Below are 22,558 nucleotides of genomic sequence, written 5' to 3'. Positions count from 1 at the left end.
CATCACAATGTCTTGTTTGTTGAATACACAATTTAGGCTACAACATGTAAATAAGACAGTTTTTAGCTGTTGATAAAGCTAAGGTGAGGCTAGCCATATTCTTCTGTATTCAGTGTTTAAGCGCTGAGTTAGCATAGCCTAGCTTAGCAAACTGAAATTAGAGTGGTAGACCCCCCCATGATTTCCTTTTGTTAATGACACAAGACACAACATGTAAATAAGATGCTTTGAGTTGTCTGAAAGCACTTTTAATGAAGCTCAGGTGAGGTTAGCCATGTTCTTCTGCTTCCAGAGTTCACATGCTGAGCTAGCTTAGCCTCGCTTAGCAGACTGGCAACAGGGCAAAGTCAGACTCCACCGAAAGAGAAATGTATTGATATCTGTTTGTTAAACACAAAAGGTAGAACATGTACGGAAGACAGCTTTTTATTTAAAAGCACTTTTATTGACGCTAAGGTGAGGTTAGCCATATTCTTCTGCTTTCAGTGTTCAGTGCATGTGCTGAGCTAGCTTAGCATAACTTAGCAAACTAAAAATGGAAGATTGGACTCCACAAAAAGAAATGTCATGATTTCTTTTTGTTAATGACACAAGATACAAGATGTACATAAAATGCTTTGAATTATTTGAAAGCACTTTTATTGACGCTAAAGTGAGGTTAGCCATACTCTTCTGCTTTCAGTGTCTGTGCTCAGATAGCTTAGCTTATTTTAGCCTCTGTAGTGAATAGACAGAGTTTAAATTGAAATCATCTTCTCAGACCTCCAAGGAAGAACACAAAGCATTAAATCTATCATACAATAAACGAGAAGGCCTTGGCTATATGGACAATGTGGCCAAAAGTGTGTGGACACTCCTGTCCACATTTTGTAGGCTACTACAAAAATATGGACCTTTTCCTGTGTCAACATGACAGCGTGCACGTGCACGAATCCAGGTCCATGAAACCGTTTTCCCACTTTGGTGTGCATGAACCCCATCCAACAGCTTTAGGATGCACTGGAACACTGACTGAGAGCCAGACCTGATCACCCTCATCAGAGACCGGCTCAGTCACATAATGTTCGGGGATGCTCAGAGGCTGCTTTTCGTCATGTAGGCCTGACATGTTCCTGTTCACACATGTGTTATGAGTCTGTGTTCAGTCTTGAAGCCGTGACCAATGTACCGATGACAGCTCAGAGTCAGGTGATTGTTCCACTGGTTTGTTTGGTGAGGCAGATGCTCTCAGTCTCCATCAGAAGAGGATGAAAAGCCGAGAGAGGACGGAGCTGGAAGCTGCTGAGGATGTAAAAACCATCTGACTCCCTCTCTTTCAGAGGACCACCCCCTCCCCTCTCCTCTCTCCCTCTGACTGCGCCCAACTTCTCTCCCTCCATCCATTCAGCCACTGTATCCACCTCCTGACTGCACCCAGCGCACACAAAACCTCATTTTGAGGGTTTAGGATTCTGCTTGGCTCCGCTACTCTTGTGGGTTTGGACTATTTATGATTGAAGAGTTCGTCTGGAGAGAAAAAAACGCCTTTTCCTTCAATTCTGCTCCAGAAAAGGACGATCCGACCTCCGCATCCCCCGCAGCATCCCTCCGCATCTTTAGCATCCCTGCACGGACCTCCAGAGGAGAGGACCGCGGACCGGGCGCCGCACGCGAATGAAGCCGGTTTGAAGCGCTCTGTCACCGGACAAGCAGGAGCTCCTGCCCCGGTGTGTTTAAAGGTCTGAGCTGCTTATTATGGCTGCATCAAATCTCAGTAAATTTCCGCTGATGATAAAAAAAGAAAGCTGCGCCATTTATCCTGCACCCCGCCGCTGAAAGGTATTGTTGTTCGGTTTTTCCACTCATATGTTCAACATTTATTCTTTCTAATCCCGTCATTTTTTCGGCCTCGGGCTTTTTTTAAACCTCCACCAGCTCTTGCATCCTTCCATCTGCGCTGAATCCGCTCCTGCATCAGCCGCAGTGTGCTGTCGTGCTCTGCGGAACTTCTGATTTCTGCCGCTTTCTGAAACATGAGCGCAAAGGCTGCACACACACACACACACACACACACACACACACACACACACACTGAGGATACACACCCAGATCACAGCACAAACACTTCATGACATGCATCTGTAGCGGTTCACTCCACTGGATTACAGGTGTATTATGGCAGCTATATAAAACACTGCAACTTATTATTTATCATCATTATTGATTATGTGATAAACCATTTATCATGTTATAAATAGACTCATTTCATGTATTCTATGGAGGTGTATCTACTCCAGTGTTGTAGATTTTTTCATCACACGCACGCCCGACCCCCACAAAGGCAGCCGTCCCCTCCTCCCCTCTGCAGTTTAGCCTACATGAGCTATCTGGGTCATTAGCATTTCGGCGGTTAATGAGGCTGCAGATGGGTCCTCCTCCTCTCCTCTGCCGGGGAGCCGCTGAGCAGCGCGGATGCTGCTGCTCCATCTGCAGCAGGTCGAACTGAGAAGAAGAGAGAAAACAATGCAGCATGAGCTGATGTCCGTGGAGCTGACAGGATGGTGTGCTCGTTTGGGATGAGGAGTAAAATCGCAGCAGCAGCAGCAGCTTCCTCCCCTGCAGCTGTGTCGTTAATGCAGTGGTGTATAAGAACGTGCATTATGGCTGCTGCTGCTGGATAATGGAGGATAATGCTTTAATGGTCCGCAGTGCTGCTTAAAGGACCCTGCCGGTGTCTTCTCCATGCTTAAAAACTGCATCTGTGCATCACTTTTCATCATTTTCCTCTTCATGCTGCAGATTTTTTAAATGTGTTTTCACATCTTCCAGGAAGCCATTATTGATTTCCATTCATTTCACTGAGGTATGAAAATCACTTTGCAGAGACTTCACAGTTGCTTCAGTCAGCCTCAGTGAACATCATGACTGAAATCAATCTGAAGGGGGTCACGTGATTAAAGGGGTGATATAGAGAATAATACATTTCTGGCACACAAAACAATACTAGAATGATTTCTTGTGAAATATTGGAAACTTTAACCTCGTCAGGTGCTTAAAATGATGCATCCAAATAAGAAAAAAAGCACAATTTGATTAAATCTGTACAATTTAACCTGTGAAATGAGGTGCAAGTAGATATTATTTAGTTTAAAGGGTTTAAAAAGCAAAAATATAAGTGAAAACTGTGGCCTTGCATTGATTTTCACACCAAAGTGATACAAGAGTGGAAACCAATGGAAAGCAGAGGTTGCATGGATGGTGCAAAAACGCCATTCATGGCGTATAACGGGGCTGAAACATGCAAAATGCCAGTGTTGTTTTCAGAGTGGAAGGTTCAGTCGACTCTGTCGTTAATCTTTAAATGCTCAAAATGAGCAGATGAGACGTACAGCTGGTCAATTATGTCCGTGCTAGAAGCTGCCTCAGCATATTGTGTAGAGGTCAGCGGGACATCCTTGACAGTTTATCACAAGGCCAGCACTCACACACACACTCATGGGCCGCCGTGGCATCTTAAACTCTCCTGAGCTTCTTGTCTGTCTTCAGGCTGCAGGAAGAGACAGAGCGCTGCAGAAAAACACAGCGAGGCAGAGAGAGCTGTGGTGATGTGACGGCGTTCAGCCACTGTTCTGCCTCAGTGCACAAAATACACGATGTACCACACGTCACTGTCGTCAGATTGATCACAATATCCAGCGTAGTCGGCATCAGAGTCATCATGTAATGCAGCAGTATAGTCAGGACGCTCGCGCTGTGTGTTTTTTGCTGTATTAGGATAGTTTGTGTGCATTTGACCAGCAGACCGCGTTCATACATTAGCATCACCAGCAGTCGATAGACAGCATCAAGAGAGCGTTCCAAGCACAACATAGTGAAAGTTGTATTGATTCTAATGAATTAAAGCTTTGGAACAATTTTTCCTTTTCACATCGTCAGTGTCCCTCAATGCTTTTGGTCTTGAACACAAAAAATAAGGTCATACCCACAGCAGCTCGATGGCTGAGAAAGCTATTGTGAGGGATAAAGTGGACGAAGGCCAGTGAAGCTGAACACAGAGATATGAAGGAATGATAGCTGGAGGACTGAGTGGAGGCAAATAATGAGGCAGAGTGGAGCAGAGCTGCAAGAAACTGAACCAAAACGGCAGAAACAGCAGAAGAAGGCTCGACTCTCCTCGTGTTCACAGCGGACCTTGATTTAAATGTCCATACAATTAAGGCACGCGGTGAATGCCAAGAGAGCGGCTGAAAACCAGCTGATGGCGGACAGACTCACAACTCTCAGCTGAAAGTGACTGGAGAGGCACGTTTCATCACGGCTGAACACTGAAGCTGATGGAAGAGCTTGGCGCAGTACCACTAATGACCACTAGGGGCCACCAGATGGTTCTCCAAAAATCCCTCGTTACTAAAGTCCAACTGCTCTCTTAAAACACAAGAAATCTGGGTTTTCACAGTTAATTTGAAGCCTTTTACATGTATCTTGGTGATTTTGAGAATTAGAAAACCATTAAGAAGAGATTAGGAGATATTGTTACGGGACATTTGCTTGATTGACATCTCAGCCTGTAGTCAGCTGAGATGTTTTCTCTTTGGTTACTCCCACCAAAATATGGGTTTTCTCGGTGCAGTAATCACAAAATGCAGAATTTTGGAATAGAAACAGTCGACATACTGTCCTCCTCGCTGGCTGATAGATAAACAGCTCCACATAGTTTAGCATGATAATATCTAATACTTCCAATAACATTATGAACTATTACTTCATGATGTGAAGTTCATCTGAAGTGTTAAATCATCTTAATGCAGTGAAGCTAATAAAGCTTCTCTGTTCTCACCGAAGAACAAAGAACAAAACGTTTAAAAAGTATCTCTCATGATCTGTAAAAGCTTCAAATCTGGCTTGATTATCGCTGCTTTCACCTCTCTGCTCCATCACCACCATTGTCTTCATGCTTCTTGAAGAAGTCGAGCCTCTCTGCGAGGCTGACGGACAGTAAACACTGTCTGATGAGTTTAGCTTTCAGATGAGCGTCATGAAGTACAGCAGAGGAGTGTGAACATCGTCAGAGCTTCAGTCATACTGATAAAATGTTCAAAATCACATTTAGAAAATATGAATTTCTTGAAAAACAAAGTGAAGATTATGAAGAAGAAAATCAAAATCCACAGCAGCAAACGGAGTCTGATTGAAGACGATCCTGGAAATATTAAAGGACGTTCAATAAAATTCACAGAAACAGATCGACTGAAGGTCTCAGATGTTTCACTTCACATGAAAGAAATGAGACGCAACAGCTTCTTCTTCTTCTTCTTCTTGTGTTTTCTCTTCATTTCCTGTCGGCCTGCATGGGTCCACATTGGTCCGCTTCGCTTCAGTTCATCTCCACCAGATGAATCATTATGGTTTTGAAATGCAGAGAGAGCCGATAAACTCTCAGTGAATTACAAACCAAATGGGACTCTGTGGGATCATTTCTACCCGTACTTGTTAGTAAAATGCACATTTTTAGACTCTAATCTAATCTGACGTGATATTTATCACTTTGCTCCTAATAAAACAGCTGTATTTCAGTCTGACGTCTGTCCTCCAGTCACGTCCTCCTGTGGCAGATGTCTCACAGAGCGAACGTGAGGATGAAACACTCGTACGTGGGCTGAATTCATTAAAGCGTCTATTCCAGGCCGAGCAGTGTGTTCAGGTTCAGGGGACGTGGACTCAGCAGCAGAGCAGGAAATCTCCTGAGTTATCACTTACTGAAGCGTTTCCCCAAACACACACACACACACACACACACACACACACACACACACACACACACACACACACACACACAGCATGTCGGCATGTCAGAGCAGGAACATCAAACCGAACTAAATCAAGATAAAACCTGTATTTGTGATCAAAAACGTATTTTACCGCAGCTTTAAAGAATGAATGAGAATGAATTCTATTTATTGGTAATTGTCTTGAATATTGGGAATATTTAATGTTTTAACTGTCACTTTTCTAGAAGATGTCGAACTGACACATGAAAAATATGATTTTTGTTTTTTTTAGTCACTTTTACAAACACAAAGACACATTTTATTGAATTGAATGCAAGTAAGCAGATCAATGTGCGGTTATTTACAACTTCTCTATTCCTGCACTCATTTTTTCTGCTATCATGAAGTATTGATTAGGAAAACTAAAGTGATCCGGAGGTTTGAATTGATCATGTCTGGATGTGTGTTTTCTCTCTGGGTCTCAGAAGAATCCAGAACAATGAAATAAACAAATCAGATTATTTGCTGTGTTGCTTTTTTCTTCTTCTTGTTTTATTCTACGTGTATTAAATTTACGTTTAGGGGAAAGTTGTTGAATATTGATGTGAATAACCTTGCTGGGTTTGGTCTTTTGTTATTAATGATGTATTAAAACGCATTAATTGTGTGGAAACTTTCTCTTCAAGGCTCGTGAAAATAAAGCTTTTGTTGAACTCGGGTGAACAGTGTGTTGTTATTGTGTCGTTCAGGTGGTGAAACATCGTCTGACGTGAACAAAACTTAACAAACACACAAACGTTTCAAACAGCGAACAAATGAAATCTGCCCCAAAAAGCCACAAAACCTCTAAAACATTCGTCCGTCCAGAAGAACTTGAAGAAATGAAGCATGGACGTTTTCTTCAGTCTCACAATAAAAACTACTTTCTAAATGAAATCTTCCCGTTTCTACAGCTGAAGCTGGAGAACCTGAACCTCCATAACTGCACTGAGTCTCAACTACAGCTGCTTTTCATCATATTCAGAATTTACACAACATCAAATCAACCAATATTCACCAGTGTGTGAAGGTTTCCATTCAATAATCCACTGAACTGATTTCATGCGTTCATTCACTGAATCCCAACGAGTCCCAAGACCTGAGGAGGTTTCATGAATCCAGATCACTGACGCTGTTAAACCAGGTTTATTATCAGGAAATTCTGATTAATCGAGGCGGTTTCAATAGGCCTGACCTAAGTTACCATGGAAACTGATCTCTGCAGACTAACCTCAGACAGGCCACGTTCATCCCAGGCTTAACCAGCGTCACACTCGCTCTGTTACACTGAGAAACAGCGTTTTCTGAAGCTGAAGCTGAAGCTGAACAAACCACATTCCCAAGTCCAGACCCGGTCCAGAGAAGAAGCAGCTCCGGAGGATCAGAGTTGATCTGGACTGAAACAGGAGGAGCGCTCTCAGTGTCTGATCCTGACACACACACACACACACACACACACACACACAGTGAGAAGCTGATTCCATGCAGAGAGAAGAACTGACAGCATCAGCTGATATCAGCTAATGATGAAGACTCTGGCGGCAGTGATGAAAGTCATCGTCAGTGCGATGATGCTTTTGATCTTCTTTGGTTTTAGTTATTGAGGAAAACGAAGATTAAGCTGAGGATGTGACATGAGATGATGATCTTCTTCATGCAGGCGGTTTTCATTTGTTAAAAATGTTTTTCTTCTGTCATGAAACCAGTTTACCAGTTTCACCCTGCTGGTGTTCTGGTGTTCTGGTGATGTCGGTCTGTTGGCCGACGTTAGTGGTTCAGAGGAAAATATATTGACGACTGATGGATGGATTGTCATGAAAGGTGCTACAGATATTTAAGATCTCCTCAAGAAAAATTTTAAATGTCTTCCCTAAAATTTGCATTCATTGTTCATAAATGATCTAGTCTGAGACGTAGCGCCACCATCAGGCCGACACATTTGTTTTTGCGCTGATGAATTGTAGAGATATCTGGGACAGATACTCCAGGCCTCCTTATGGATGAATCATTCTGATGCCCCGACCTCTCATGCAGCTTCAACATCAGCTTAGAAGCTTAAATTTAACCAAATATCTGCAAAGCTAACGACTGCAGCTGTACTTTGTGGTTGGTGCTAATTAGCAACTCTTAGCATACTGGCACACTAAACTAAGCTGCTAAAAATGTAGCACGTTCACCATTATCAGTACGTTAGCATTGTTATTTTGAGCATGCTGATGTTAGCAGTTAGCATGGCTGCAGACCTTGAAGTCCTTTAAAAGCTGCCGTCATCAGAGGACAGTTTGAGTCTAAGTGTGATGTTAACGATGATTTCGTGACCTTGAAAAAATAAAATATTTTATTAAAATGTTTGTGGCCTTCATACACAGAAAACAGACTGAAATAAGCTTCCTAACACACTGAATGAAGGTGTTTCGCCTGTTAACATCTGAACAAACACTACAAAATGAACAAAAGTGACACAACAAAAAATGCTTGAAAACCATCTTTTATTTTAACTTTATTAAACAAAATACATTCCATATCAAACACACAATAAAGGCATTGGCAGAGCATTAAATATTCCTCTGCAGAGAACCAGTGGAACCCATTAAAGCATCATCGTGTCTGCTGGAGTAGAAACTGATGAATGCTGAAAATCTGACAGAAACCTTCAGCGTTTCCTCAGCGATGCCAGAGAAAGTCCTTCTGATGAGACAGACAGGAGACGATCGAAGGAGGGATGGTGATGCAGCAGAGTGGAGGAATGTGTTTCCATGGCGACCGCTCAGGATAAACTGACCGGTCGGTGAACAAAAATAAAGTGTAAGCGCAGGAAGTCAGTGGGAGGTTTGTGTGTCCTGTCGTCTTAACGGCGGTGACGCAAAAACCTGATATATCTTCTTCCTCTGAGCCGCTGAGCTCCATTAAAAACACATCGGTGATGCAGTGGACACACGTTCCTTCATCACCATCGACACACACACACACTCTGGTTTATTCTGACTCGGTCCCACACACACCGTCCTGCTGCCACAAACACTCAGAGCACTGAATGTGGATTAATCCACCGCTGAAAATAGTCCCACAAATGCACTTTTTCTTCCTGTTTGAGTAACGTTAAAAACTAGAATTACCAGCTGCTTCAGGAAATCACTGAACCTTAAAAAATGAAACCATACATGTGTGAGCTGCTGTCTTCAGCAGTGACAGCAATGAAAATCTACGACACTGCTAACTTTAAGAGCTAACAGAAAGCCCTTAACAGTAAATATCGTGTTTATATTATTGAATTAGATTTATCTTCGATATTTAGATCAGATTTTGGATTTTCAGTAAGACACTAATAAAAAATAACTGATTCAAAATAAAATGAAGGAGTTAAGTATTCACAGGATCATATTCCTGGAAATCGGCTTTGAAAACACGACTTAAACCAACGTGAAAGGAGGTAAAAAAAATGACAGAACATATAAACGAGAAGCTGAATAAATAAATAAATTGCGGCTGGTCGCATTTTTTTAACAAGTGTTGAGTTTTTGGACACGTGAAACAAATGACGAGTAACAAAGAGGAAGAAGAAGAGATGGAAGAGTGTAACAAAGTGAGAGTTAGTGTGTGTGTGTGTGTGTGTGTGTGTGTGTGTGTGTGTCAGTGGAAGGAGAATCCAGATGTTGGCAGGCTGCCACACCATTGGCTGATGAAATTGAGGACGTCCTGACACTCTGGACTGTGAGTGGTCTGCGGGGGAAAACGGACACAAACAACAACCAATCACAAAACAGATGTGACATAACGCTGTCACTGCTACCTGCAGAGTGTGTGAAGGGGTGTGTGTGTGTATGTGTGTGTGTGTGTGTGTGTGTGTGTGTGTGTGTGTGTGTGTGTGTGTGTGTCACGGTGTCATCAAAGGTCTGGCTGTATTAAGAATCAATAATGTCTGTTAGTTTAAAGATGATTTAATGATGATTTTTAATGATGGTAAATGTCAACCTTCATATTGAGATCTAAATTAAATCTAAAACACAAATTAAAGTCCATCCAGGTGATCTGCTGTCTTTAAGTCACTTGTGTTTCAGCAGCTTTTAATGTGAAGCTGCAGCAGCAGGAAATGTTCAGTCTGCATCAGCAGTAACTTACTGCAGCGCGTTTGTTGTGCTGATGTCATCATTTACGTTATATATAACTGACACTGAGACGTTCCAGGCAGAAACCCGCCTGCCTCTCTGCCTCCTCTCACCTTCGTGGCCATGAGGAATTTGTTCCAGTCTTCCTTGTTGGCTGCTTTCCCGACAGGTGGGAACTCGACCTTGTTCCTCAGCACAGGGTAGCCTGCAGGCAGCAACAGCACAGAGTGAGGGCTGCGCTCGCTCGTATACTGAGTCCACACCAGCAGCCGAGTGAAGGTACGATCAGGTACATTTCATTTTATATCCTGACAAAAACTCGCTAGAGCTGGAGCCAGAAATTTAATGAATACATTCATTTTAAGCCAATGGAGCCTGTGGATAATGAAGTAAATGTATTATCTCAACAGGTATTTTTGTACATTGAGTCATATTTTTTCTCTTTTGAAGTTTTTACAACAAATTTCCTCAGAAAAACTTGATATTTAAACTCTGATCTCACTGAATTCTCCAGATTTGAGGAGTGAACAGGACAGTTGTGTGTGTGTGTGTGTGTGTGTGTGTGTGTGTGTGTGTGTTACCGGTGAGGATACAGGGCAGCGAGCGAAGGCCGGTGTTGGTGGCCACCAGCGAGGCTTCATACGTGTTCCTCTCGTCACGCGGCAGAACCTGCTCCAGCCGGTTGTCCATGGACACCATCAGCACCCAATCACGGATCTGCTCTCGCTGGGCGTCCTGTATCACACACACACGCACACACAAGAACAGTCTGAGAATCTTCTGAAATTGGATTTGATACCAATTTAGAACTATAGCAACAACAACTGATTTAAATATTGATTAATCTGTTGATTTTCTAATGTTTCCAATTTGTTCAGCTGAAAGTCCAAAAAGCTGAATATATGAAACAATATCAAAAATGCTGCAAGTCCTCATATCTAAAAAGCTGTAACCAAAAAACGTGGCGTTTTAGCTTCAAGTCGTCAACTTTGTCAGTTGATTAATTTATTAATTGACGAGCGTGTCAGTACTATATAAAAAACAAAGATCAAGATCAAGATTAGCTAACTGAACTTAGCAAATGAAACCCTTGATGGCACTTATCACGAAGGGTTATCAAAACTAGATAGACATGAATAATAATAATAACAATATGACAAAAAGTTAGATTGATAAAATTAGTATAAACTGAGTTTTCAGAACTCAATTTTCTGTAATTTTAGTCTATTTCCCAGCAGTTTTTCTCATCATTGATCAATAGGATGTATATATAATCGATGTAACTGATTATTATCCATGCAAAATAAATAGTGGCCTGCTTCAATTAACAGGATCCTTATATTCATATTGTTTGTGCTGTTATCTAAAAGTCAGATAAAAGTTTTGATATGAACTATGAACGTGAAAATCTGGGCTTTCATCAGGGACCAAAGATCTGTGTTATTGGCTCCATTCATCCGCCTGACCGGCGTGCGTCCGGCTGGACGTTTGAACACGTGTTTGGTGGATGAAGTCTTACGGTGACGCAGAGTTTGGTGGGAACTGGAACCTCAAAGGGGATGTCGGTGTCCAGGAAGTCAGAGTGGTCCAGAGCGTCCAGGGTCCCCTCGTCGATCGCCTGGACGCAGAAATCAACCAATCAGAAATGAAGGCAGATTGCTTGGCATTTATAAATGATCGTATACGTATATAACCTGTTCATAAAAGATCAAACTCAAAGAGAAAACCTGATTCATGGCCAAAGGGAAGGATTTCTGATATTATATATCTCTGACTTCATCATGTTCAGTCCTACAGCTGACTCATAGTTGACTCACATCACACAGATCCAGGAAGTGATTGAGGAAGATGAAGGCCATGTTCTCCCAGCCAACAGCCTGCCAGGTTTAAAGAACATGTACAGTTAATCTGGTGCACAGCTCACGCATCAGTCAGAGGAGCAGGGGTTGTCTTCTAGAACAAATGTTTCTTCACATGTACATTCAAGTTTTACTCCAGAAGGTCCCACACAGTCAGAGACTGCTTCCAGAGGCAAATTAATGGACCACGAAGAGACAGAGAACGTATTTCATATCATTCTGGGATTTAAAAAACTGACCAGTTGGTGGAAAAATGTAATTCTAGCTTTCTTCCAGTCCTGAAAGTCCTGGAAAATATCATGAAACTCTGAGGTGTACTTCAGTCGAGGACTGTCAGGTTTGTTTTTTAGGGAATTTGCAGAACATCTGCTACCAACTTTCAAATTTCTTTCACAAAAAGGAGCTTTTCCTGGTAGCTGACGGGGCGTTAATGTGTACAGAAGCTCCAGAAATGTGATCTAAAGAAGAAGAGGAACTGCTGTCTTCCTGTCTCACAGGTGGACCCACCCTGCAGGCCAGACCGGCCTCGTAGAACGCTTTGTCTGCAGGAATGAGCTCAGTGTGACGCAGCAGAGACACCGACAGCTTGGCCGCTACGCTCATCTGAAAATAAACAGCAAGAAGAAAAAAATTTAGCAACAAAACAAGCCAACCCGTCACCAGCTCCGACATTAAACACATAAATAATCTATCAGAGGTTCAGGTTAGCTTTGGGTACCAGCTGCTCGACTCCTCTGGCGGCGGACCGCGTGGCGTAGTACTGAGCAATCAGCAGCATCTGTTCAAAGTCCTCATGAGATGGAGAGTTGGCCTCGGCCGACCTGGACATGTTCTCGCACTGAAATCATTCAAAAACCACGCACACATCAGGAGAGGATGGATTTCATGAGAACAGTTGTGTAAAATCGTCAGGAAATTCACACGGAGGAGCTCGTGTTGCTCCGCCGCTGCTGTGATTTACCAGCTGCAGCAGGAAACTGCGGAGGTCGGCCCACATCCGGTAAGACTCCGGTCCATCAGTGTCGGGGAGGCTGATCAGGTCCCGGAACAGGCGCTTGTAGATGTTAAAGTTCTGAGAGCAACATGTGATTGTTATTCGTTGGAGCTTTCAGAGATGCTTCATGCTTGTATCATAAAATAAACACACAGAGGCAAACGAGATGTCTGACACTCAGTTATTAGGAGGAAACATCTCTGTGGATCTCTGTAGAAGAATAGAGACAGTTTCCAGTCTCATGGATGGAGGTAGGCTAACATGCACTGAAACACACCTTGATGAGTGTCCAAGAACAGAAAGGCCTAACGAAGCGTCCACTGAGTGAGACGGATAACGAATGAACGTGAGCAGCTTTCCATGAACGAGGAAGTGTGGATTCAGTACCTGAGGGTTGGGCGGTGCCCCGTGCTGTACGTAGAGCTGCAGCGCCTTCAGGGCCTCTTCCTCCTTGATGAGGTGTGTAGCGTACAGAGCGACGTACTTATGGAGGATCTTAAAGTTCTGACAAAACACAACGCGGCTGATGAGGAGCGCTGACAGACCTACGCTGGTTTTAGGCCAACTTTTCAACGAAAATGAAACGTCAATGAAACGTCACATGCGTGCAGCTTTACTTGCACCTACTTGTTTATTTGCTCCTTGTCAATAAGCGTAAGGCTGATTGTGTCCTCAGTACCTGTTTAGCTGCTGTATCCAGACATTTGTCCCACTGGCCTCTTTCTGCATACATGTCCAGAGCTGCCATGACATCCACACCCACCAGCTGACCAGACAGTCATAAAAAACAACAACAACAAGCTGGAATTACTCCATTTAAAGTATTTAAATAATGTTCTCTGTCTTGATTTGTTAATTTTTGTAACTTCCAGAAATCATGTAAAGTAATCTGTCTTCTTCTGTGATTGGCTTAAACTGAATTTTACTTCACGGATGAACGATGAAAGTTTCAGATTGGTTTGTTTCCTGTGTTGATGTGATCATCATGTGATGATTTCTCAGCTGCGGATCTGAGCGCATAAAGGATGTCTCATATTGTGCTGATACGGTGTATTTTGTTAGATTAGTGTTAGATTAACAGTCTGGCAGCAGAGTATGTCTTTGTGTAATCGTACGTACAGAGTCCACTTTGCCTTGATTCTTAAGGTGCTCTTTGTATTTCTGGTCCACGTAGTCCTCGTACCTGCCAAAGATCAGAGTGATGACAAACAGGGAAAAGACGTTTAAGATAACTGCAATAACTCCTGTTCTTTTACACATGAGTGTATTTTCAGTGCGGTGGCTTGTAGCATCAATCTTTCACTTTGCTGCTGTTTGGCCTATAGTAACAACTGATTACCAGTTTGTGTGTGTGTGTGTGTGTGTGTGTGTGTGTGTGTGTGTGTGTGTCTGTAAACCTTGGCTGCAGCTCCTTGGCGACTCGCTTGGCTTTGTTCCACTCCTCCCCCTCGATGAAGACATCGATCGCCTCTTTGACGAGGTCCACGTTCAGGTAGAGCTCAGCGGCCTGAAACACGTGAGCACCAACACAACAAACCAACTATGAAGAAAACATACGACGTGGTCCTCCACCAAGAGGTCAAAACAAGGCCTGTGTGTGTGTGTGTGTGTGTGTGTGTGTGTGTGTGTGTGTGTTCACCCACAGCTTTGTACTTCCTCAGCTGTGTGAGTCGTGGTCCGACCACCTGGACCACCTCCACCGCTCGATCTCCACTGAGGAACTTGATGGACAACTCTGCTGCCTGGAAACACACACACGCACACACACGCACGCATGCATGCACGCACGCACACACACACACACACGCACGCACGCACGCACGCACGCACGCACGCACGCACGCACGCACGCACGCACGCACGCACACACACAGCAGTAAGTCACTGATACCTGACAGTAGGACCCTGGATTATATCAGACCATGGTTGCAGGTGAGCTGAACAGTCAGTCTGTTTTTTTGCTACTAATGGCTGTGTCCATTAACGATTAATCACTTCACATCATTTATCTTTCCTGTAAGAGTGAGAAGGTTCTGAGATGTTGTTTTTGTCCAACCAACCCAAAGATTTCAATTTAAAATATCAAAAAAAGCAAATGTTCTCACTTGAGAAGCTGAAACTGGAGAACTTTGTCATTTTTGTTTGTTTAAAAAGCTGAAATTTGACATCTGATCATCAAAAGTGTTGGAGATTTTCTGTCGATCCACTAATCATGAAATCGACTAATTGTTTCAGCTCTACTTTCTAATGTGCATCGACGCTGGCTTTAATCGGTTGATACTCACGACTAGGTGTAATTAGCATAGCTACTGCAGAACTCCTGTGTGTTGATATGCTTCCATAAGTTTAGTGATCGTCTCTGTCCACCAGCAGAATGTTTCTTTGAAAACAAGTGACTGGAAAAAGAAATCTAATGTGCACATTCAGGCTTTCCGCATGAAGCCACATATTGATTCTGCTCACCCTCTGACCTTTGCTCGAACACCACCAGGAGACCGAACGTCCCTCTGCTTCTCACGCTGGTTAATCAAATGCCCGACAGGAAAAAAAAAAACTATTGATCTCTGAGACCCTGTGACCTTTCTCTTTCAGCGACAGCATCAGACCAATCATTCAAATTTCAAATGATCCGATCTCCATAGCACTTCGATCAATAACACACAATATTTGCTGTGGACCCCCAGAATGAGATCTATTAATGCTGGTGACACTGTGACCTTTCCCAACAGAAAAATGTTGGCTAGCAGGTTATTCTCTCATCCTGCAGCTAATTGATGTCATCTTATCTTTCTGTTTCAGCCTGTGTTTGTTTCGTGTTTTGTTTGTTTGGCGAGGCAACAAAAAACTAATTATACAAGATAAATTAGATTTTCCAACGCTCATGTCATAATACATCAGCAGAAAGCGGTTTACAGCAAACATTAGAACGAGTTCAGCGCCGCCGTTGAGCTGCGACTAACACTGCGTCTCTCTTCCTATCAGCTCCACTGTCTTCCATCAGGGTTTCGCTGTGTTGAACGCGATCATTAATCATTCAGATTATAAATGCCAAAAACAATTTCCCATAGGTTCAAAACTCAAAGATCTGCAGTTAACAGTGACAGAAAACAGAGAAAAGCAGCAAATAGTCACGCTGCAGGAGGCTGATCCAGATTATTCTCATGTTAAATCCATTTCTAAACTCAGTGCCTGTTGTGTCCAACTGAAGATAAATAATTCAAAAATAAAAAGCCATTTTTTACATTTTACAAAAACCACTTAAAGGATTATCAACATAGCTTCATCACAGATTTTCTGTCAATAACCAGTCGATAAATCAGCTAATCGTTTCAGCTCTGTTCATATATACTGATGGTGGTTTAATCTATAACTACATGTCACATTTTATAAGATCTTCATACGTTTTCTGGGCAAAATCTTAATCTCCTCGTTTACTAAAACATAAGAAACAGTGAGACCTCCTGTTTTAATTAAAGGTCCAGAGTGGAGGATTTAGTGACATCTAGTGGTGAGTGAGTAGATGCAACCAGCTGAGCACCCCTGGTCTCACTGTCCCCTGCGGTGGTCGCGAAAAACGCAAAAGGCATCCGTCCTGGGCTGTTGTAGAAACATGGCGGTGCAACATGGCGGCCTCATGGCAGACATACTCATGAATATTATATTACATCACACTGGACCTTTAAGACTTACGACCTCTACTCTTTTCTAACTGTTTGTTTTCTAATATTGTCAAACAGGGTTGCAACTAACAAGTATTTTCTTTTTCAATAAGTCTAACAATAGTTTTTGATCAATAAATTAATAATTGAGACTCCAAAATTGAGAAAAATGCCCAAAACAACGTTCCATAGCACATGTGACGTTCTAAAATAACATCAAAACTCAAACATATGCAGTTAACAAGGATATATATCATTGTCTCCGTTCATCAACTACCAAATTAATTTAGGGATTAATTTTCAGCCCCATGTGGCGTTAAAGCGAACTACACCTGTGCTGACTGTAAATCTTTTACCTTCATCCAGCACTTCTCCATCAGGGCAGCGTTGGAGTCATCCTTCACCTTCAGGTAACACTCCACGGCCCGGGAGTATTCACCTGACTGCTCCCACTCCCTGGCCTGATCCAGCAGGCCCTCCGCCCCCCTGAAACACCAACCAGACACACACAGAGTCACACAAGGAGACACAAAATAAACTCGTTTCATGTGGAGGCTTAATCAGCATGCCATCAAATATAAAACGGGCACTGTTCAACATGCTGGAGAGCCTGAGTGATAGACTCTGGATATCTGGGCCAATTAGCAACAAAGAGTCATCTCGCTTTGGCTTCAGATTTCAATCAGAATAATTTTACTGTTATTAAACTCGCGTACGGCGAAACACAGTCTTCATTCCAGGATCGAAGAGTGCAACTTAAGAAACTGAAGAAAATAGGAGATAATAATGAATAACACTGTGGTTTGCAGAGACATTCAGCACCACTCAGATCAATCAGTCACATCAGGACATTCAGTGTTCTGCCTGGTTTGCACTGCATATTCTCAGATGATCACCGCATCCGACCAGCAGGACTCACGTCCTCAGTTCACCCTTTTAATCACAGAGGCCATTTATTTCTCCTCCTCTCTCTTCTTCTTCGTCTTTTAAAATTCAAGCGCGTCTGTTAGCAAACTGAAATCTGATCGTGGTTTGCAGATGCCTGTAAGAAACAGGAAGCCTTGCAGTTATCTGGAGCCCGAGCTGTAAACTCTGCAGGAATAATTCAGTGTTTTCTCTCTTTAAACCTCTCCCTCGTTCGTTTCCACTGGCAACTTTTGATGTTTTCTCCCACAAGTCATTAAAGAGGGAGAAGCGATGGAAGCGAGGAGGATAAGAGCTGCACGCCGCTGGTCTGCTGGCTAGCTAATGAGCTATTCCTTGTTGGTAGTTTCAATTTGGGATAACACATGAGCTGTGTTTTAATAAAGCATCAAACTGACTCTCTGTGCATAGATTATACTGCTGGGTGAGCAGGGGGAGCCTGTGAAATGTTCAGAGTGGAGTTCTGCAGCTTCCCTCTGGCCTTTTAAGGGCTTTCTTGATAAAATAACAACATAACAGGTCAACAAAATGGAATAGAAGACCCTCAAAGTAATGTCCCACAAATACCAAAACTCTGATCTATAATTACTGTACAAGTTTACAAGGCTTCTGGCATATGCTGCAGCTACTGCTGCAACTATAACAGGACACGCATCAGTGGCTGTTCTTGTTTTTATTTAGGCAGGAAGGTTTGACAGACTCCTGACAGTTTTTACTGTGTGATGTGGGTAAAAACTGGTAAATGAAACTCTAAATGAGACTCGTGATGGACGTCTCAATCTCACCGGGTTCCCTTCTTGGAGGCCTCCTTCTCGTACTCCTCCTGGAGCATGGAGAGCTTGTTGGGGAGATACTCCTTACAGATCCGCATGGCGTCGCTCCACATGTCTGCATCCTGATAAACACGAGCAAGCAACAATTAGGAAGAAATGAAAGAACAAGTGACCATAAGGACGATGGTCAAAGTCTCTGATTTGAATCTAAAATGTTTCATCAGTCATTTAAGACAAATCTGCAGTAAAATGAACGTTCTATCTGTTGAGGACTTATTTTTCTAAAGGGAGTGCGGCTCTCAGAGTTACCTTGTAATATTTAACAGCGAGTTCGGGTCTCTGGGCTCGGAGCAGGAAGGCTTCAGTCTTCTGGAAATCTTTCTGTTCAAAGCAGAACTTGGCTTGGCTGACCAGAACCTCCGACACGCTCTCTGGATCGTGGCCCTCCGCCACCCGCTGAGCATTGGCCCAGTCCTTGTTGTGGACAAACCTGGACACACACACACAACATAACACACCTTAACAATATAAAAAACACCTTTTTTTAGACAGAGTGTAAATCTTCTGCATAGATATGAAATGTGAACAGTTGCTGTGAGTTTCATATCTTGCTAAAATTAACTGAAGGCAATTTAAACACTTATTGTAGGCTTTGAGAAATGGTCATTAATGACATTAATTGTGCAGTAAATGAGTAAAAATGAGCACCAGTGTGGCCCTTAAAGGATAGTAAAGCTTTTACAGACTGTTGAGTTAAATCCTCCAACACTACAAGTAAACCTCCATCAGTGATCAATATCAGACTGAACAATGGTAGAGGAAGTATTCAGATCCTTTACTGAAGTAAAAGTACTAATACCAGATTATAAAAATACTCTATTGAGAGTATAGGATAATGTCCTTTATTTAAATTATTACTACAGTTAAATATTACTTAATTAACAAAACTGTCCCCTGTGACTGTTCTGCTATTATATATGATCTCATTAGATCGTCAGTCATTCATGTAAAAGCAGGATTTCATTGCTGTAGTTGGTTGAGGTGGAGCTCGTTTTTAAGTATTATAAGTATATAATAGATGTGGATTAAAAAGTTCAGTATTTCCCTCTAAAATGTAGTACAAAGTAACATAAAATGGAAAAAAGTAAAGGAAAACTGCCTCAAATCTGTATTTAAATACAGTGGTTGAGTAAATGTACTTCATCTTACACCTCTGATCTGATTAATTTTGCCTCTGAGCATCGTCAGCACCTCATCATCTCCACTCACATCAACACGGCTTCTTTGGGTTTCCCTGCTCTGATGAACTCGACCTCAGCTTCAGGAAACTTGCCCTGGAAGATGAAACAGTGTCAGTATATCCCATCATAAGCAGCACTGACTGTACTTTCCATGTAGTCTCGACCGGTGTCAGTGACCGGGAGCTGAAAGCTGAAAAGCTGAAACTCAAGACTTCTTACAGTAATTATATGATCAAGTCTACGGGGCAGATTTTAGCAGGTTTTAATGTGCTTAATGAGACGATGTGGTCTGAGACAGTATGGACGGTTACAGTGAGCGGCAGGACTGTGACGGGTTTACCTCATCCTCCAGGTATATGGCGTGTTTGAGGTGGATTTCAGGAATCTTTTCCTTACATGAAAGACGAGCCAAATCAAAGGCAAAGTCAAAAGATCTGGGGAGCAAAGAAAGAGCGCGGAAGTCAAGTCAGGCTTTATGACGAGTAGGAGTAACAAACCTCCAGGTGAGCTCAAACAGGTCTGATTCAACATGTGACCGGATGAGGATGGGTCAGTGTGTCGTGCTGCAGCTCACAAGTTATTTGACGCAGATTCGATGGCGTATTCCAGGAGGCCGAACTTGTTGAGCAGCTTGACGGCCGCCTCTCCTCCCAGGCTCCTGGCCCACAGGTAGGCCACCTGCTTCTGGGCCCCGGCACCTCCATGGCTCTTAGCCACCTGACGCACACACACACACACATATACGTGTAAACATACATCTCTATAGGAGTCCTGCAGAGGTTTCCCATAATCATAACGTAATCCCAGAGAAAAACATTTGATAGCGGCCATAAAGCTGCTCTGTGGTCCCAACACAACAGCAGCAATCAACACTATCAACAGGGAAGCACTCTCATAATAATGCTCATCTCTCAGTCAACTCTAACATTCAACTTTAAGTCCTCTTTCACATTAAGCAGCAGTATTTAAACATTTAATAGAGAGCCTTCACGTAGTTACACACAGATACAAGAACATTATAAATAACTGTTTTACTATGTAGTCATTCATTGTCTGTTACCTCCACTCATAAGACCCCACAGGAGGAGTTACAGATGCACTTATATCTGCTTCCACCTGCAGTGTGTTACGAACCATTTATTAAATGTTTCTACACTGTTGAAAATTATAAGACAAGTTCAATACAATTTATGCACATTAAAGGACAATTAACATACTGTAGCATAGCAATATCACATTTCTGATACCACCACTATTACACACTTTCAACCCTATTTAACATGAACCTGTGTGTCTAACCTCACTTCATGTATGTTTAGTGTCTTTATTTGTAATAAGGTGCGAGGGTCTAAGGTGGATTTAGGTGGACTGTCAGGCTGCTGTGAAGGAGGTTTAAGGCTTTAAAATATTCAGTTACAGTTCAGACATTTGGGGTAAAGAACTCTACATATGTTGGAGATTTAATGGGAATAACAGCCAGCAAGCCAACAAAAAAAGTGAGAGTGTATCTACCCTGTATGCATCCTCCCACATATCATTGACTCTGTACATGTGGACTGCAGCTTTCCACTCTTCAGCCTCCATGAAGTGGTACTCTGCCTCCGAGAACCTGGATTCAGCCTCCAACTCCTACAAGAAAACATTTATATCACACATATCAACGTAACGTACAAAGTACAGTCTGGTCACACGAAACAGCACGATTATCTACGAAGACAACAGGTTAAAGTACATGAATGTAAGTACTAATTACTGTCAGAGTACGATAAAGTACAATTTGTGTCCCTTCAGCGATCCTCTCTTTCAGTTTGTGACACAGCAAAAAAAGAAAACTGCTGACAAAAGCAAATAAAACCACGTAATGATGAAAGACTTCTGTACTGCAACTATTCGGAGCTCCAAGTCTCAGAGCGACCACATCTCGACACAACTAATTCATGAGCGCGGGCTTTAAAACCTCAGAATTTAGACCAGATTCTTCATCAGGGACTTTCTTAATTATTGCTAGAGTTTAAAGCACTGCAGGGCAATTCTCACAAGATAATTAGACGACCGCAAAACCGTGAACACACTGATTTGTCTGCTGTTACATAAGAAGCAGGGCACGGTCTCGCTCGCAGCCCTCATAACAAAATCATGATGTAGCTGTGAGGCTGCCAGAACTGGAGTGTTCTCAAATGGGAAACCTCATCCGTCGCCGTCTGAATGTTGCTGATGAAGATGCTGACTTGCTACAGGAGTTTTAGGATGTTGATGTCTGTAGGTGAAGTGTAGAAAATCTTCTCTTTGCCTCACTTACGTAAAATTGAACAGGCAAAATAATCAGAAGCAATCTAAATATGCAAATGGCCGCTGTAATGAGCTTTTACTTTATGAACAGTGCTATTGCATTTCAGCTTTCCTATAATTCACAGTCTCTGAATCACTGCTGCTGTGCCCACTGACAGCCAATCAAAGCTTTGTGGGCAGGATGAAGAATGAGGAGATCATCTTCCTTCATAGCTAAAAACCCTGATTCCAGAACAGTCTGGACTCTGTGTGAAACGTAAATAAAATCAGAATCAGTCATTTCCAAATAAACTGTGTTTACTGTTCCTGAGTCCATGCAGCAACCTGCTTCATCCAATCACGTCCTGACAAAGTGTTGAACCTCGCTCCATCCTCATCAATCATGATGCTATCACCTGTTACCAATCAACTTGTTTACCTGTGGAATGATCCAAACAGGTGTTTTTGGAGCGTTCCACATCTTTCCCAGTCTTTAGTTGCTCCTGTCACAACTTGTTTTAACCAGAAAGAGCAGATATTTAAGCAGTCTGATGAGCTCAGACATTAAATATATTGGCTTTGTGCTGTTTTCAGTTGATCACATTCTATTTTGGGTCGTGTTTAGCCATGTTGGCTCAAGTTTACAGAAATATCGACTCTTAAATCAGAGGATTTCTGGCACTGTGGCGAAAAAAAACATGCTATTAATCACCACTGCAGCTGTGTGTCAATCAAAATGACTTTTCGGAGTGACAGAGGGCGGCTGTGGCTCAGGAGGAGCGATCGTCCACTTAAGAGAAGATTGCTCTGAAGTCTATATGTTTCAGTATCCTTGGGCAAGTTACAGATTGGTCGGGATCATTAATTCTTGATTTTTTGGGACTTCAGCTTCCGTATAAAGACTGGTGTTGACTCTCCACTATCTGCCTGTTCCTCGTGCAGTCTGGA

General features: G+C 42.6%; 1 protein-coding gene across 1 annotated transcript in view; it reads right to left on the bottom strand.

Annotated features, from left to right (window-relative positions):
* Window positions 1–8,261: 8,261 nt before the first annotated feature.
* ift172 (intraflagellar transport 172) overlaps window positions 8,262–22,558 on the bottom strand; it is a 38,499-nt gene continuing 24,202 nt past the window's right edge. Inside the window, exons 29-48 of the mRNA XM_041958273.1 lie at window positions 20,855–20,971; window positions 19,917–20,059; window positions 19,683–19,776; window positions 19,371–19,435; window positions 18,411–18,591; window positions 18,114–18,223; window positions 16,761–16,890; window positions 14,389–14,487; window positions 14,143–14,252; window positions 13,865–13,928; window positions 13,425–13,511; window positions 13,133–13,249; window positions 12,713–12,823; window positions 12,470–12,589; window positions 12,259–12,354; window positions 11,710–11,769; window positions 11,412–11,510; window positions 10,474–10,627; window positions 10,006–10,097; window positions 8,262–9,506 (exon numbers count right to left, since the gene is read on the bottom strand). Coding sequence (XP_041814207.1) covers window positions 9,417–9,506; window positions 10,006–10,097; window positions 10,474–10,627; window positions 11,412–11,510; window positions 11,710–11,769; window positions 12,259–12,354; window positions 12,470–12,589; window positions 12,713–12,823; window positions 13,133–13,249; window positions 13,425–13,511; window positions 13,865–13,928; window positions 14,143–14,252; window positions 14,389–14,487; window positions 16,761–16,890; window positions 18,114–18,223; window positions 18,411–18,591; window positions 19,371–19,435; window positions 19,683–19,776; window positions 19,917–20,059; window positions 20,855–20,971 — 2,139 coding nt within the window. The 3' untranslated portion in view covers window positions 8,262–9,416. The remainder of the gene's footprint in view (window positions 9,507–10,005; window positions 10,098–10,473; window positions 10,628–11,411; window positions 11,511–11,709; window positions 11,770–12,258; window positions 12,355–12,469; window positions 12,590–12,712; window positions 12,824–13,132; window positions 13,250–13,424; window positions 13,512–13,864; window positions 13,929–14,142; window positions 14,253–14,388; window positions 14,488–16,760; window positions 16,891–18,113; window positions 18,224–18,410; window positions 18,592–19,370; window positions 19,436–19,682; window positions 19,777–19,916; window positions 20,060–20,854; window positions 20,972–22,558) is intronic.

The sequence above is a fragment of the Chelmon rostratus genome, chromosome 18, assembly GCF_017976325.1.
Source record: "Chelmon rostratus isolate fCheRos1 chromosome 18, fCheRos1.pri, whole genome shotgun sequence".
Classification (NCBI taxonomy): Eukaryota; Metazoa; Chordata; class Actinopteri; order Chaetodontiformes; family Chaetodontidae; genus Chelmon; species Chelmon rostratus.
This window is presented reverse-complemented; position numbering and strand designations above follow the sequence as displayed.